The sequence below is a fragment of the Egretta garzetta genome, unplaced genomic scaffold, assembly GCF_000687185.1.
Source record: "Egretta garzetta isolate BGI_Z169 unplaced genomic scaffold, ASM68718v1 scaffold251, whole genome shotgun sequence".
NCBI lineage: Eukaryota > Metazoa > Chordata > Aves > Pelecaniformes > Ardeidae > Egretta > Egretta garzetta.
Window position 1 is genome coordinate 1,927,377 of NW_009258952.1, and position 16,064 is coordinate 1,943,440.

General features: G+C 41.0%; 1 protein-coding gene across 4 annotated transcripts in view; it reads left to right on the forward strand.

Moving 5' to 3' along the window:
- Positions 1-16,064, forward strand: part of MRPS28 (mitochondrial ribosomal protein S28) — a 71,885-nt gene that overhangs the window by 7,717 nt on the left and 48,104 nt on the right. Inside the window, exon 3 of one of the 4 annotated variants that reach the window (XM_035890101.1) lies at positions 13,950-13,989. The exons of the other annotated variants lie outside the window; for them this stretch is intronic. Coding sequence (XP_035745994.1) covers positions 13,950-13,989 — 40 coding nt within the window. The remainder of the gene's footprint in view (positions 1-13,949; positions 13,990-16,064) is intronic. 4 annotated transcript variants of the gene reach the window in all.

Below are 16,064 nucleotides of genomic sequence, written 5' to 3' on the forward strand. Positions count from 1 at the left end.
AGTCCTTCCCTGCGGAGGAAGGAGCAGCAGGGACAGCGTGGGATGGATGGACCCCAACCCCCATTCCCCGTCCCCCTGTGCTGCTGGCAGGGAAGAGATAGAGAAATGGGAAGTGAAGTTGATCCTGGGAAGAAGGGGTGGTTTTGGGGAAGGTGTTTTAAGGTTCAGTTTCTATTTCTCATTACCTTGCTCTGATTTGATTGGTAATAAATTAAATTGATTGCCCTGAGTTGAGTCTGTTTTGCCTGTGATGGTAATTGGTGAGTGATCTTTCCCTGTCCTTATCTCAACCCATGAGGTTTTTTTTTCAATCTCATTTTCTCTGCAGCCTCCCACCCCTCTCCAGCTGAGGAGGGGCTGACAGAGTGGCTTGGTGGCACCTGGCATCCAGCCAAGGTCAATGCACCACATTGGGAATGCTGTTTCATAGGATTGCAAAAAATATATTTCATTATCAGTATTAATGTTACTGAGATTGGAAGTATGCATCAGCTTAGTTAGAGACCAAAGATATTGTTGGTAAAATCTCACTGGGGTCAGGCAAGGATGTGTTTGATTTTAAATACTAACAGTGTTTTGTTATTTGGGATTTATTTAATGTGACAGGAGTAGTTATTACCCTTATGATTTCAAGGTCTTATTTAATATGTGCTGTACTTATTGAATTATATACTGTAATTAGTAAAAACATGTTTCTTGATACACTGTGACCTAAATGCTGTATTCATAGAATCATAGAATGTTTTGGGTTGGAAGGGACCCCTAGAAGTCATCTAGTCTAACCCCCCTGCAGGAGCAGGGACACCGCTAACTAGATCAGGCTGCTCAGAGCCCGTCCAACCTGGCCTTGAATGTTTCCAGGGATGGGGCCTCCACCACCTCTCTGGGCAACCTGTTCCAGTGTTTCACCACCCTCATTGTAAAGAACTTCTTCCTTGTATCTAGTCTAAACCTACCCTGGTTTAGTTTAAAACCATTACCCCTTGTCTTGTCACTGCTGGCCCTACTAAAAAGATTTTCCCCGTCTTTCCTATAGGCCCCCTTTAGGTACTGAAAGGCCGCAATCAGGTCTCCCCGCAGCCTTCTCTTCTCCAGGCTGAACAAGCCCAACTCCCTCAGCCTGTCCTCATAGGAGAGGTGCTCCAGCCCCCGGATCATTTTTGTGGCCCTAAAATTAAATTATTAAATTAAAGTATTAAATTTGTCGTTTATGCCAACAACTACAGCAGTTCTGTAAAGCATCATGAGTTTATACAAATGAGAGAGGCTCTGTAGGAAAGCAAGGGCAAAGTAACTTTTCAGCTCTAAGAAGAAAGTGGTGTATTTTTTTTCTTTCTTTTAACATGCAGAGGAAATGAAATCCCAAAGAGGAGAGTGTGTGCCTGAGGTCTCCAAATGAGCAACAACTTAATCCATGGCAAAAAGGTGCTGTTACAACCTGCTGCTGCCGTTATCATACGGAATTCCTAAGAACCAGAAAATGTGGCAAGGGGCTGTGCTGACACTGCCTGTTGCATGGTCTGCACCTGTACTGTTAATGACCAATTCCCATCAAAAGCACAATGGCTTTCAGCAATTTTCTAAAATGTAGGATTGCGGGACCAGCTTCCAAAGGGGATTAGACTGCACCTCTCCATGCCAGTGTAATGAAGCTTTATTTTCAAAGACGGCTGTAACCCTCCAGCAACTCCAGTATTATCAGGCTGTAGGATCACAAAGATACTTCCTTTATGTTTGAGTATGCAGCTGGTGCAGGGATTTCCAGTATATCCTGTGGCAATTTTACTTGACACCTTTTATACAGTGCATATTTGCCAAACTTAAATAGTAGAGAAGGGAAGAGATCATTTGATGCCGGTTGTGATTTAGAACATGACAGCTTAATGACCATCATAAAACATTACCTAATGCTGTTTCTGTAAAATATATCAAAATATTTATTCTGTTTGAATGGTTGCTAGGGTGGATTTTATTTGGGAAACATTTTAAATTCTTCTCTTTTTGTTCTATTTTGAAAATATTTTATCGATAAGGGCAGAATGGAATCCAGTTAAAAATGATGTCTCTTTTTAGACTATGTAATGTGAATAAGACTGGCTGTTTTCTAGCACTTCCATTTTATTAAGATGATCTTAAATTTAAGTTAATAGCGACAGGTGAAACTATTTTTTAAAATCTTGTAAGATTTAAAAAATCAATTTCTGAAAAAAAAAAAAAAAAAACCAGAAGTGCATGAAGAGAGATGCTCCATAGGGGGGAGGATTTCAATAAGATACCATTTGGTTTGGTTCCAGTTTGTGTATTAAATGAAGTCACTGTGCGTTAAGCTGGAGGGGGCCTTTGGAGTTAACTACTCCATTTTGATGCCCTGTAAATATGCTTCTCGAACAATTAGTGCATCTTTCAACCAGAATTGAGCTACCTCACACAAAGCACCGAGTAAGCTCCCTCGATCTCAGTGTGTGGCAAAGATACTTGCACAAGGGAAGATGTCAGTGTGTGGTAAATTCACGCTTCGCATGCGGAACCCTAGTTTCCCTGATTGTTGTGTATATAATGGTGCAAGATTACTAGGGAAAGGTTGAGAGGGACAATGTTAAAGATATAACCTTTCTAACTTTAAAATTAAATAAAGACCAGATGACTGACGGGAGGCTGGCCCCATAGACAGACCCAGCACGTGGCTCCCTTCCTTGGGGCCTTTGCTCTTTCGCTGCCAGAGGAATTGCAAGCGTCAAATTCACGCTTAACCTGGTGCCTGTGACTAACTGGGGGCAAAGTCTCTGGGTAGCAGTAGGGGCCACCCAGAGGATACGGATCTGGCGGCAGTGGAGAGACTTAATGATGTTTTCCTTGGAGTATGTATTTCTTCCCTATCCTGTACTACTGCTGCTGCTGCTGATGGCAGTGGTGCTGTTCTGGCAGCCTGGCACATCCTACAGCTTTTATGTCAAACTTTGAATGTTGATGGAATGATTACTGCTTAAAAAAAAAAGGTACTTAATGTGATATATAAAGGAAACATTTATTGCTGCGGTAATGCTGATTTTACTTTTACATGTTTGTTTTTACAGTGGTCTACTTCCTTTCTACTGTGTGTTGCCAGCAAAATAGCATCTATCTCTAATGTATAATTCTTGAGGGGAAAGAAGGAAATTGCTAACCAGCAGTAAAAGTGATACAGTAAATGATGCTTTTGCAAGTATAATTTTCAAACTCGTGCAGATGCAGAAAAAACAGGTCATATGAAAGAGATTGAAAACCTATGAAAACTCAATACTTTTTATTATTATTAATGCATGTTGAAGGTACTGATAAAATACGTACCAGGCTGGGTCGGTGTGCCAGATTGCTTTTCATTTCCATGGTGTAGTCTTGCTTAGAAAAGGCTCAGGGTCTGCTGAGGAAAATTTTTTTAACTCCCACTTTTGGTAAGTGAGGAGAATGAACATAGTAACTATACCAGCAGCATTTTCTCATTCTATTTATGTGTTCAAATTGTTGCTGTTAGCTCATTGGCATTAAATAGGTGGTTTCCTCCTTCGCTGCTTCCCTTCTTCAGTTTTCATTCCCAACAGATTGGTCTTTTTCTCACAAGTCTTTCTAGTAGTAACCACACTGTACAAAAGCTTTTATAAGAAGATGGAGAAAGTGTACGACCAGTCTTTTACAGGGAGTAAGTTATCTTCCTTCCTTCCGTCATCTTTTGCTGCCATTGCCTTGTTCACGTGCTCTGTTGTTAACCATTTGTACCCCTTCCAGGCTTGTTCTCTGTATTCTTTTTTCCAATACAAATAATGTAGTTACATGTATAATTAGTTACAGTTTTATATTATATCTATTCAGTGTTACATAAAGTCAGTAAGCCTTTTTAGTTTACATCTTATTGCTCACCTCTTTACCAGTGTTTTCCCACTGATCCGTTAGAATTTGCAGTTCTGTGCATTTTTAGGCAGTCACCGTGTGTTAGAGGTGGCCGTATTGCAACAGCAAACAATATGTTCCTTCTTTTGGGAGGTTTTATAAATAACTTTTTGCTCATTTATATATAATTAAAACAGAAATTACATAACTTACTAAAATACCTTTTAACATAATCTTATTTAATCAACGTGAATGCTCTATTCTTTTGTCATCAACTCTGATTTTTTTTGTTTTGTCTGGAAAGTATTTCTTGCCTATCAAAAAAAAAAATAATAGTGGTGTAAGTAAGCAGCCTGGGAGAATTTAGTAAGTTTATATGACAGCGATTTCCTTTGTGCCTATAATTTCAAATGGTTTACATCCATCAGTGCCATGCTGCTAATACGTTTGTAATACTAAATAGCTATCCGAAATCAAAGCAATCTTCGTGCTTCCCTACTCCTTCCTTGCCCTCCTTAGCTTCCAAGTTGTCCTACCTATCAGGTAAGCACTTACTTATTGGAAAGCAAAATTCTTCTGCATTTTGAAAGATGAACTTAGGCCATATTATTTTTGAATTGTTGAAGAATTATGACCTGGTCAAATTTGCTGAAGTATAAACCAAAGCATGCACACACACTTTCCTGAACCTCTTCCAGTTTGTATCTTTTATGGAAAACATAACCAGACAGTCGGTCTCCACGCTGTGAAAACCAGTCTCTTTCTGTGATTAAAATTACCAGAATGTCATGTTGAAATTCTCTGAGGACTAAGGTGGTTTGCACTAGTCATCAGCAAACTTGGGTTTTGGCACTCTGGTCAGCAGTTGGTCTCAAACTTTGCCCAAATTCCAGGGAGGAATGGTAAGCAGGACTGATCTTGTTGTCCTGTTCCCACATACCAACATTGCGACTTAAAAAGGAAGCCTTATTGTTTATACTGAAGAGGGCTAAATTCAAGGAGGTGGCATGAACTCCCTTTTCTACAAAGCTTCCATATAGCGCAATTCGCCATTGCTCCGAGCCCAAACAATGCATGTGGTGCCACTCTGTCTGCTGTTGAACAATTTCAGCTCTTTTTTTTTTTTTTTTTTTTTTTTCCAAACAGGCATGCAGAATAGCTGTGTGATTGCAAACTTAATCTGTGTGCTTCAGCAAATAACCTCTAACTTATTTATAGCAGCGTGCATTTTGGAAATTATAGCATTTTTATCCCCTATGGACATAGCTTATTATTTGCTTGGTTACTTTACAATTGTGGCTGTTTTTGCCACCCACTGTATATCGTTCTTCAGTGGTTATTTTCAACCACAAATGGGGGTGTTGGCTTTGTGTGGTTCTGTAATACACAAGGCTGCTTCCAGAGTTCCTGGAGCCCGAAGTCTGTAAACATTTTTTTGGACTATACTGTAAATTTTTCATTGCAGATAGATACTTTAGTGAATGTAATAATACCATGGGACAGGTGTTGGGCATCAAAAGTACAATTAATCCATATTAATGAGGCACCCTACGCTGCATTTGGTACCGATTATACAGCATAGAGCTAGGATTACGACCACAGCAGTGCATGCAAGCTTGCAAATCAGACTTTCATCTTCGTTTTCACTTCTGTCACGAGTTTAAAGTAGCAGAGAGTTATGAACTTTGATGGCCTTTGGAGGAGAAAACCCCCCCAAAACTAGTAGCATTTACCAGTGAAAATTTTGTGCCAGCGCTGTCTTCCCAGGGTATCATGATAAATGGGAGATGGAATATGCTGTATAAAACGTCTTGGGAGAACAAAGCTGCCCATAGGTGGCCTGGAGCTTTTTGGCAGTGTCAAAGTCTGTAAATACTCGTTCAGCCACACTTTTTCTCATGTGGATGTGCACACATACACAATAGAAAAAAAGGCTTGGGAAACTTATTACTGCATTGGAAGGCTTGAGTGTTGTCTGCAGAAGATGAGGTAGGTTAATTCTCTTTTCCCCTAATTCAGGTATTGGATGTCAAGAACTGTAGAAACTAGAATTATAAACTCATGACTTGGCAGAAGAATTAAAATTTTTATAGTATTTTGTTTAGAAATTGATGAGAATAGATAACTTGGGTCTCTGTGTGCAGCATACTTGGAAATTAATTTTCCCCCTGCCCCGCTTTGGAGAAAGCCTCGTGGTTTGCTTGTGGGGAGGAGCGCTCTCACTTAAATATTTCTAGTAAAGTATAATTAATTACCCCAAGAGCTAGAAAAGGCTCTAGGAATCTTAGTCATTCCAGATGCAGAAGATTATGATTTTTAGTGAGTACCTTAATGTTCCGCAGCATGTTTCACTGGCTCTGGCTGGCAGCAGATGAGGTAGGAGCATGCCCGTTACATGGGTGTCTGGTGCTTTTCAGGGGTACAGGGAACTGCACTGCACTAAACCGCACAGCAGAGCAAGGTGCAGATGTTTCTGGCTTAAAATGTGGTCAGTTTGACGTGTTCCTGTAACAGAGGTAAGGGCTAGCTGAAAAAAATCCAGTCCAGGTTACCGAAGCAGTACAACTCCTTTATTAGGTTGGGCGTAACTGTGCGCTAAACCCTTGTCTTGGCATAACGAGTTGAGCTGCAGTGCTGTGCTGTGCTGATGTGGCCTTTGACTTCAGTTTGGGAGCCAGCTTGGTCTAAACTGGCTCACGGGCTCTGCATGGTAATCCACTGAGAGGTGTAGACTTGCCCAAAGACAGAAGCTATTTAGTTTCTAGGTTGAGAAACTGAATTAATGATGGTTGGGACCAAATGTGAATTATAAGTCTTCATATAATATAGATCTTACTCGGGAAAATTAATGCTATCTTATGACCGTGGAGTGGTAATTATTTATCCCTCTGGAATAGTTTCAGTAAGTGAGTTCGAGAAGGGAATGAAAGCAGGTAGGGAAACACTCGGCACATAATGTATCAACCTCGAGCACTTCAGAAGGCATGAGTCGAGCCTCCCACAAATCATGATATTAAAGTTGTTTTTGTTTTTTGTTTTATTTGGTTTGGGGTTCAAACCACTTTTTTTAATTTGGCAGAATAGGAATTTTTAATTAAAACAACTTTTAAAAAAAGGCAACTGAGCTTCTTGTGTAACAGTATAGCTGCAGGAAGCAAGACTTTAAGACAATAAATACCTGAAAGATACAATAAAGTTGTTAATATTAGCAGAGCTAGAGAGGTACAGAATTATTTCACTGATAATTCTTCTCAGTCTGCTATATAATATTAAGTTTACTCAAGCTGGAGGCTGGTAACTAGCAGTGTGCCCCTGGGGTTGGTGCTGGGTCCAGTCCTGTTTAACATCTTCATTCATGACCTCAGTGATGGGGCAGCGTACCCTCAGCAAATCTGCACAGAGTACAAAACTCAGAGGAGGTGTCGTTGCACAGGGTGGTTGTGCTACCACCCAGTGGGACCTCAGCAGGCTGGAGAAATGGGCTGACAGGAACCTCATGAAGTTCAACAAAGCGAAGTGCAAAGTCCTTCCCCTGGGGAGGGGCAGCCCCAGGCACCAGTACATGCCCGGGGCCACCTGCCTGGAAAGCAGCTTGGCAGAAAAGGACCCGCGGGTCCTGGTGGACACCAAGTTGAACATGAGCCAGCATCATGCCCTTCTGACAAAGAAGGTGAATGGGGTCCTGGGCTGCATTAATCAAAGCATTGCCAGCAGGTGGAGGAAGGTGGTGATCCTTTTCCTCCACTTGGCCCTGGTGAGGCCAGACCTGGAGTGGTGTGTCCAGTTTTGGGCTCCCCAGTTCAAGAGACAGTCCAGTGAAGGGCCCCTAAGATGGTGAAGGGACTGGAGCATCTCTCCAATGAGGAAAGACTGAGAGAGTTGGGACTGTTCAGCCTGGAAAAGAGAAGGCTCAGAGGGGACCTCATCAATATCTAGAAATACCTGAAGCAAGGGTGCAAAGAGGACGGAGGCAGGCTCTTTCCAGTGGTCCCAGTGCCAGGACCAGAGGCAATGGGCACACTGAAACACAGGAGATTCCCACTGAACGTCAGGAAATACTTTTTCACTGAGAGGGTGACTGAGCACTGGCACAGGTTGCCCAGGGAGGTTGTGGAGTCTTCTTCCTTGGAGATACTTAAAAGCCATTTGGACATGGGCCTGGGGGACCCTGCTTTGAGTGGGGGAGGTTGGACCAGATGGCTTCCAGAGGTGTCTTCCAACCTCTGCTGTTGTGTGATCCTAAGATGATAACTAGGTAGGAGATCTGTCTGCCTGACCAAAGGCGGTGGCCATTGGTGATTGAGTCCCACGTTTGTATTTACAGTCAGCTGTCTGTACGGAGGGATGGTTCAACAGAGGGAGGAGTGGGGGTTGACTCCCACTTGGAATAGGCCCAAAAGACTGGTAAAATTAGTTCTGTTAACTCCTACACAGCGAACCCCCGACAGATGCTGCTCTTCCCCTGATACTTTCTGTAACTCCTGGCCTGTTTACATGCCGTTATCCAACCAGGGCACAAAAGCAGGTAAATTCCTACCAAGCAAGGTAAGCCTTCGAAGGCTGAGTGTTCCTGAGCTGTATAAGGGATTCAGCTGCTTTGTGATTAGGCAGTTCAGCAAATCTGAATTAAAGAACAAAGGTGTATAGAGACAAAAATAAGTAATGTTTTATTGCATGTCTATTATTTAAGTGTAATTTCCTTTCCTTTTCTCTTCTGCTTGCTAATATGCTAATGATGCCAACACAGTCCTTGCCGCCTCTGTTTTTACATGTGCTTGTGTGGAACTAGGATGGGAATAGAACTTGAGCATAATTTTTGTATTGAATGTTTTGGAGGAAGAAGCAGAGGCAGTAGAAAAACAAAAGCAACACATGGGTTGTAAGCAATTGCCCTTACTGAGTAAGGATGTCTGCCAATGCAGTCCCTGCTATTGTATTTGCTTGCCTGATTTTTCTTAAATTTTCAAGATTCAGTTTAAAATCCTAGGCAGGTATTGCTGTTGTGCTGGAAGAAATACAGTGTAAGTGAAAACTCATATATTTAAAAAGAAAAAAAAAAAAAAAGTGTTACTCTTCCAAGGGTATTCAGTAGCTGTTAAAACTTGCCTTAATAAATTTTGGAGTCTGTGTGTGGTCACTGCTGCCATGGCTGTCGGCATTTTAGGCATGATAGCAGCCAAGCAGGGAGGCGAGTGTCAGTTGCTTCGTGAATTTGCTGAATGTAGCCATGATTTATGGGCACTGAATTATGAAGTATGACGACAGTCAGTCATGGAGGTTTGCTTGTTTTTTTTTTTTTTAACAAAAGCAAAGCTCTTTTTCCTTTTGTGATAGCTGGCAAATTTTCTGGTTTTCTGTCTTAGCATTTTACAACAATTTATTTTTTATCTAAAGAACTCAAAATCCAGCCCCCAGCCTGGGTGAGAAGTAACACCACCCCTCCAGTCCTCCAGATTCTGAAGGAATTGTTCTGAAAAATACTGAAGCTCTGTTTTAAATGAACTGCTTTGAGACTTGGCAGTCTCTGATCACATGGAAGAGTGAACATCATGTAGTCACACTGCGTGAGCATCTACCCACTTAACCGAGAAACTGAGATACGACTCTAAAGGCAGGGAGAGAACCATTGGATATGATGAAAAATACCTGTCACTTATTAGTGTTTGCTGACTTCGCATTAGTGGGGTAAGAGGAAAAGGGCATAAGCAATTTTTCTTTGATTCATGATTTTATTAGAAGGAACGAAGGATTGCTTGTTTGTTCTCTGTGAAACCTCTTGTTCTTCATTTTCATAGTAGTTAGTGGGCTCTTCCAAAGGCAATGAGATCCTGTGAACCAGTTTCACGGTTGGTATAAACCTACATGCAGCATGTCTTCATAGAAATGTTTGATGCTTCTGAAATCTTCTGGAAGTATTGGAGTCTTAATTAAAAAAATTAGAATATTAAAACTATGATGCTCTACAACGTGAAATCCCAGTTAAACTTTTTAGGTCTTTTCCATACATTGTAAGGAAACGTGAGCAGCATACAAGTTTAATTTATTTGCAATTTGTACTCGTTAACTTCAAGTATTCAGGTAGAGATCTTAATCTGGGTGGTAATTATAAGTTGATTGCTAATCTGCCCTCCATTTAGGGAGTTCAGTTACTTCTTTTTCTATGAAGTTACATTTGAAGCTACCTAAAGGTGTTTTAATCTTTCAGGTTGGGTAGTGCCTACTTCCCCTCACTCATCTTTGGGTGCCCGGTGCCAGACCAGTCTACTTACCACCTAAGTACTGGATTTTGCTCCCTCCTAAGCCTTTCAAGACTCTTCTTGGCAGCTGGCTTGACAGGGCTGCTGGAGAGGAGACTGAAACGCGCTCTGCGTCCTCCAGACCGAGCTTGGTAAACAAACTGCGATCCTTTGCCTGGCAGGAGGCAGGGCTGACACCGCTGCCAGCCTGGGGGGGATGTGGAGCAGCGGTGATGCGTGGCAGCAAATACAACGTAACATGAAGGTTTGTGAAATATTCCTCTGCTTCTGCAAGATGTATTAAGACTGTGCTACGCTTTGGCCTGGTGTACACACCGGTGGTGCATGTAGCTAAAACTAAATTATAGTAAGCCAGTGGAAAGGAATAATGTATGGCTGGAGTAGGTTAGGCTAGGTTTAGCTTGCTAAGCAGTGATTTACACTTAAAAAATATAAAAAAGAAAGAGTTCTGCAGTGATTTAGATCACACTGTTGAAGGAATTGGTAGAGCAGCGTTTATTTCTCCATTTTCTTCTTTCATCAGAATGCAGACTTGGAAGCTCTCTCTCTGCTGAGGATTTCCCATTCATTATTAAAAAAAAAAACAAAACGTACTAGATGTTAATTCTTCCAGCTTTGATCAGCCTCGATCTATGAGTATTCCTGTGGCAGGGTATGTAATAACCCTAATAGTAGTTGAAAGGTGAGGATTTTCCCCCTCTAAAGTGAATTAAAAACTGTCCGTTCAGGATTGTGATTGATCAGGTCCTTGGTAGGCTTGTAGGCATCCCTGGGCATTCGTACAAATGTTTGCCTACTTTACATACTCAGTGCTGGTATCCTCAAATGCAGTCATATGTCTTATAGCCAGTGTTCAAAGCAGGCAGGCCTGCTTTTTTTAAATAAGGCCATATGTAAATATAAAAAATATGTAAATATAAAAAGTAGAAATTCTTGTGCTGTTTCAAAATAAAGTAACTGAGAATAAGGTGACAATCTTCACATCTTTCATGTTACTTGCTCACAATTTGTTTGCCAAGAATGAAAGTCATGGCTTCAGACTCCCCAGACTAGCTCACACATAATGAAAATTTACATTTGTGGGATTTATTTTTTTTTTCCTGGCATTAGACACATTGGGGTTTTTTTGTTGTTAGTATTTTGGGGCTTTCTTCTGTAGCTGGTTCATGTAAGAATGATGTTCCAGTACTTTGAGCTTAAAAAATAAAATTGAAAGGGCAGTAAACAGCATGCTAATACTATCTTGGCTATTAGTGATAAAATGGAGAATATACCTTGTCTTCTATTCATTGAAATTCAGAGATTTAATTCAAAATGCATTTTTTTCTTCTTCCCTTTTTTAACCAGTTCATAGTCTTAAAACATGTTAATCAGTTCTTTCACTCCGACTTTATCATATATGACTTTATCTGTAGTGCGGTCTGCATGAGTTAGAGCTCTTGCTAACTCCCTTATAGCTGAAGCTTCATGCTGATCATACTGAAGTCTAAACACCTTTTGCAAGCACTCCTGAGAAGAAACTACGCATATTTTGTTTTATACTCTGGTATATGAAGCAGGTGAAGGTAACAGTTTTGACTTTGTGCCAGAGGGCTATTTCTCTTTCTTTAGAGATGTTTATAAGGATGGTGTTGTAAGGAAAAGAAGTATGGTTTCTATAAAGGGAAAGTTGACAAAAATAATTATTTGAAGAATAGCAGTAACTATAGGAAATGGGTTTTTTAATTTGCTAATAGGTAGCTAATATAGAGGTGCATATGCAATATTACATGTATGATAAATTTTCCCTGACCCTTTATTTGGGCAATACAAATGTGTGAAATACAGATGTATAGCTGTGGTTGTCTTTCATTACACTCTCAGTTCCTTTTAAAGTCTTTGCACTGGGGATTTAAAATGATGACTACGTTGTTGTTGTCTTTGATGGACCTTTTGAAGGGAGGTAGGACTATTGTAATCCCATATCCCGTGCTCACTTTTTCTTCTTGGTCAAAGTTGCAGCTGTGAATTGGGTCATGGTGGGAGGGAAGGGTGAGGAGGGGCGGGGGGGGTGGGTGTTGCTGTGTTTTTGTTTTTGAAGGAGATAAAATACATTCTTTAAAACTATCGCGCTGTCTCTGCAGCGGAGGCATCGCGCGCAGGCTTCGCCCGAGGTCAGAAGCGAGAAGCCGACAAAAGCTGTATACACTGTACAAACAGAGCACCAAAGCGGCAGTACACTGACTCATTCTTCGCTCTGTGTGAGAACTGAGGGGGACTCTATTCACCGCCTTTGTGCCGGTGTCTGTCAACAGCGCTGTTTGAGGCCAGCCCCATTGTGCCGGCCAATGTTTCTTATTGACCCGAGTCTGTGCCCGCAATGTTCCCAGGGTCGAAGTTGCGAGCGAGAGAATGTTTGAAAAGGGGTAATCGTGGGCTAAATGCGTTTTGCTGCATTGTCGTCTGACCTATTAAATCTAAACTGCGGTCCGCGTTCATGCAAACAGGTAATTATGTAGTCACAGCTGCGGCCATTGACATCTGGTTACCGCCCCGTGGAAAAAGGGGATGGGACGCTCGCCGCTCCCTCCAGGCTCTCAAGCACCGAACTTTAATGATAATAACTGAAAATAGAGGGTGGATTAGCTAGACTGACAGGTCAACAAGGTGGATACTTTATTCATGTAGGCAGAAATACGTCCGAGCACAGTTGCTTGGGTATTTCTGCTGCCTTATGCATCAGATTTTTCCCATAGCTGCGGGCTTGGCTTGGGCTCTAGATCCAGTTATTATTTAGCGGGTTTAGATCAGAAGAGGCTGCAAAATACTTTTGTCATCCTGTCTTGCAGAATGTCTGCACAGAACAGCTCTGCAAACAGTTACGACGTTAAGTAATTTTTTTTTTTTCCTTTTCCTAAACCAAGCGGCTTACAGTGGCTCCCATCCCAAGAGGCTGGGTTGCCAGGATTTCCAGATAACAAGCCTTCGTTATCAGTAGGCCAGCATTTCAAAACTTAGTGGTAAGTGTACAAGGGTAATAAAACATTGCTGGCCATAAATTATTTTAGGGCAACTGCTTTTTCTTTTAATGTACTTTGGAACTGAGGCATAGTATTTGCATGTAAATTAGTCTGACACATCTTCTCTCTCATCCCCCTCTGCTTCCCCCCCCCGCTTTCTGCTGGAGGGAAGAGGTCTCTGCATATCATACATAATTATTAAATCAGCGTGCTTTTCTGTCCTGCACAACTTTCAGTGACGGGGTAGACAGCAACCACTGTGGAAATTAGGAGAGGGGGTTGCAAGGCCGTGGGTGACTTCCATGGCACATCAAAGCTGGGAGCACCCCCAGTGCTGGGGCAGCCTTGGCTGCAGGGCAGGAGGGGAGCGCAGCCAGCTGATAAATCCCTGCTTTAGGGGCTGTCTTGCAGGAGTGCACGGTTAGCTGCTTCTCCTTGCATTTGCATCCCTGTGCTTTTCCTTTGGAGCCAGTTCTTCTGAAGACCTGTTGCAGTGTGGAGTGTAATGCAACAGGGAGAGTAGGTGCGATGTGTTATGGCAAATACACACACATATAAAATTCTTCATAGTTACGGGAGGACTGCAGTTGCTAAAAGCGTGAAACTTTCTCCTGCAAAGGCACACCCGCTGTTTTGGAGCAGAGGGCTGGCTCTTCACTCCTGGGGCAGGGAGAGAGAAAAGCTGCTCTGCTCAAGCTCATGGGAACCTGCTTGTATTGTGGATCTCTAAAATTGTCTTCTACCGGCATCTGTTATGTAATTAGCTTTCGCTCTTTTTCTGTGGATTGTTCTTTTTACTTGGATTTCTACCTTTTTCTGCTCCTTACAGGCCTCTACGGAGCTTACTGACTATTATGCAAGAAGCAAGGGTAAAAAAAGCCAAAACCAAAAAATTATTTCAAATGTATCCAGAAATGTGTTGGCATTAGCATCTTTTTCAGGTGGAGAACAGTAAGGAAAGACCAAGACCATCTGCCAGCAAGAGACAGTTAAATTACATCTTCACAATTACATGATTCTGTGGCTCCGAGATATGTACTGCTGTAGGAAGGAATAAATTTCCTTAGGGAGTTTTCTAGGATATACCAGGGCTACATACAGTCTCTTTGCTGACAATTTTTTCCAAATATGCAGAAAATTCTATTTGTGCAGATTTATCAACTTCATAAAAATACTAGATAATCTTAGGAATTTGTTGTTTCTCACCTATGTAGCTCTGTCTCCTAAACCATTTGCCTGTTTCTCTACTTAAAAAAAAAAAAAAAAAAAATTCAAAATAGAGTATTTCTTCTTCAGCACTTACTGTTTTTTCTACTGTAAAGGGAATACCAAATAATAATACTTATGTAAAGGTCTCAGCTCTGTTATCTGTAGAGGAGATGAATGAGGCCAAAGATTTATCTTATAGAAGTCTGTAAATGGCTTACACTCTTTAAAATGCTTTAATTCTACAGCTAAGAAAATCTGTTCCACTCTAAATGAAAAGTCAGGAGGAACTTGAAATGAGAATTCCCAGCAGAGATCAAGAAGCTCCCTGGCTAAATTGTTTCTTCCCCGACTTACCTGATAAGTAAAACTTGAGGAAATGTTTAACTTGGGTACTCCAATTTTGATGCCATGTGCATCCTGTGATATCTCGGCTGTAATTCTGAGTGTCTCTTTAGGTAATTCAAAAGGAGTTATAAGAATACATTTTTCAAAGAGGCAAAGATGACTTCTCGTCTTTAGATAAGTCACCGGACTTACTGAAATGGGTATTAACTGCTGCAGCATGCTTGTACCTTTGGAAGGTGGCGCTGTAGAATGAAAGGAAGGTTGAAAACTAGTTGTAGAAATAATTACGTGCTCAGTGGTTTGGAGTGTTAAGGTAGTAATATCAATGTAATAGCGGGGGAACCTTGCATGGTATATGTAGCGTGGTTTCATGCTTCAGCAAACAAGGCATTATGGACAAACTTCTTACAGTTCTAGATGAAATAAGAGAGCAGAGAGTGTGGACTTTTTGGTTATGCACTGAAGACCGATTACCTGCACGTGCAATATGTGCACTCAACATCCTGGCCTGTGTTTTGGCAGAGAACAACTTCAGTGTGAGCTCCTAGGTTTTCCCAGAATGAAAAGTTCATAATGACTTAGTTGGTCTAATTAATTTTCTTGAAGCAGTGGGAGCTTGCAGAGGTAAAAACAGGCAAATAAGCATAAAGAATTTAAGTTCAAATGAATAATGAGGTTGTTTTCTTTTTTTTTCTTGGCGGTGGTAGTACTTGAAATGCTTACTATTAAATGGGAAACAAGATGTCTCTGATCAACACCTAGCAGCTTGTCCTTTATCTTTCACAGTAGTAGCATGTATCAAATGAAAAACTAATAGTAATTTACCTTTTACAAAGAATTCTGCTTGATTTTTTTTTTTAAACATTTGTTTATGTAGTGGATTACATTATGATTAAGTTTTAATATATCTCTTTTTCTATTTTAGTTTGAGTTAGTCTATGTGAGACTTCACAATGTGACAGTATTATCTATCAATCGGTGTATCTATGCATTGGAAATGGAAATGAATAATATTCTTTCTGAAACTGGTACACTTACCGGTAAAGTCAGCCCTAAATACAATGCATATATATGCAATTTATATATGACACATGTGTAGCCATAATCTAAACGGGCATAGTTCGTGGTCCTTTCTTAGAAGGAGAATGAAGTGTGAGTCAAACAAAAAAAAAAAAAAAAAAAAAAGGTTTCTAACAGAAATTAGCTGGCTTGTTTCAACAAAAGGCCCCAGGATATCATAACCTATGTGTAAAAACAACAGTACGCTTGGCACGCATTGCCCCTGCAAGTTCAAAAGAACTTTATTGAAACTGAAATAACCTTTCTAAAAATACATTCGAGGGCATACCCTTTGAGCACTGGAAATAACGTTCCGATAGCACAGTGTGGG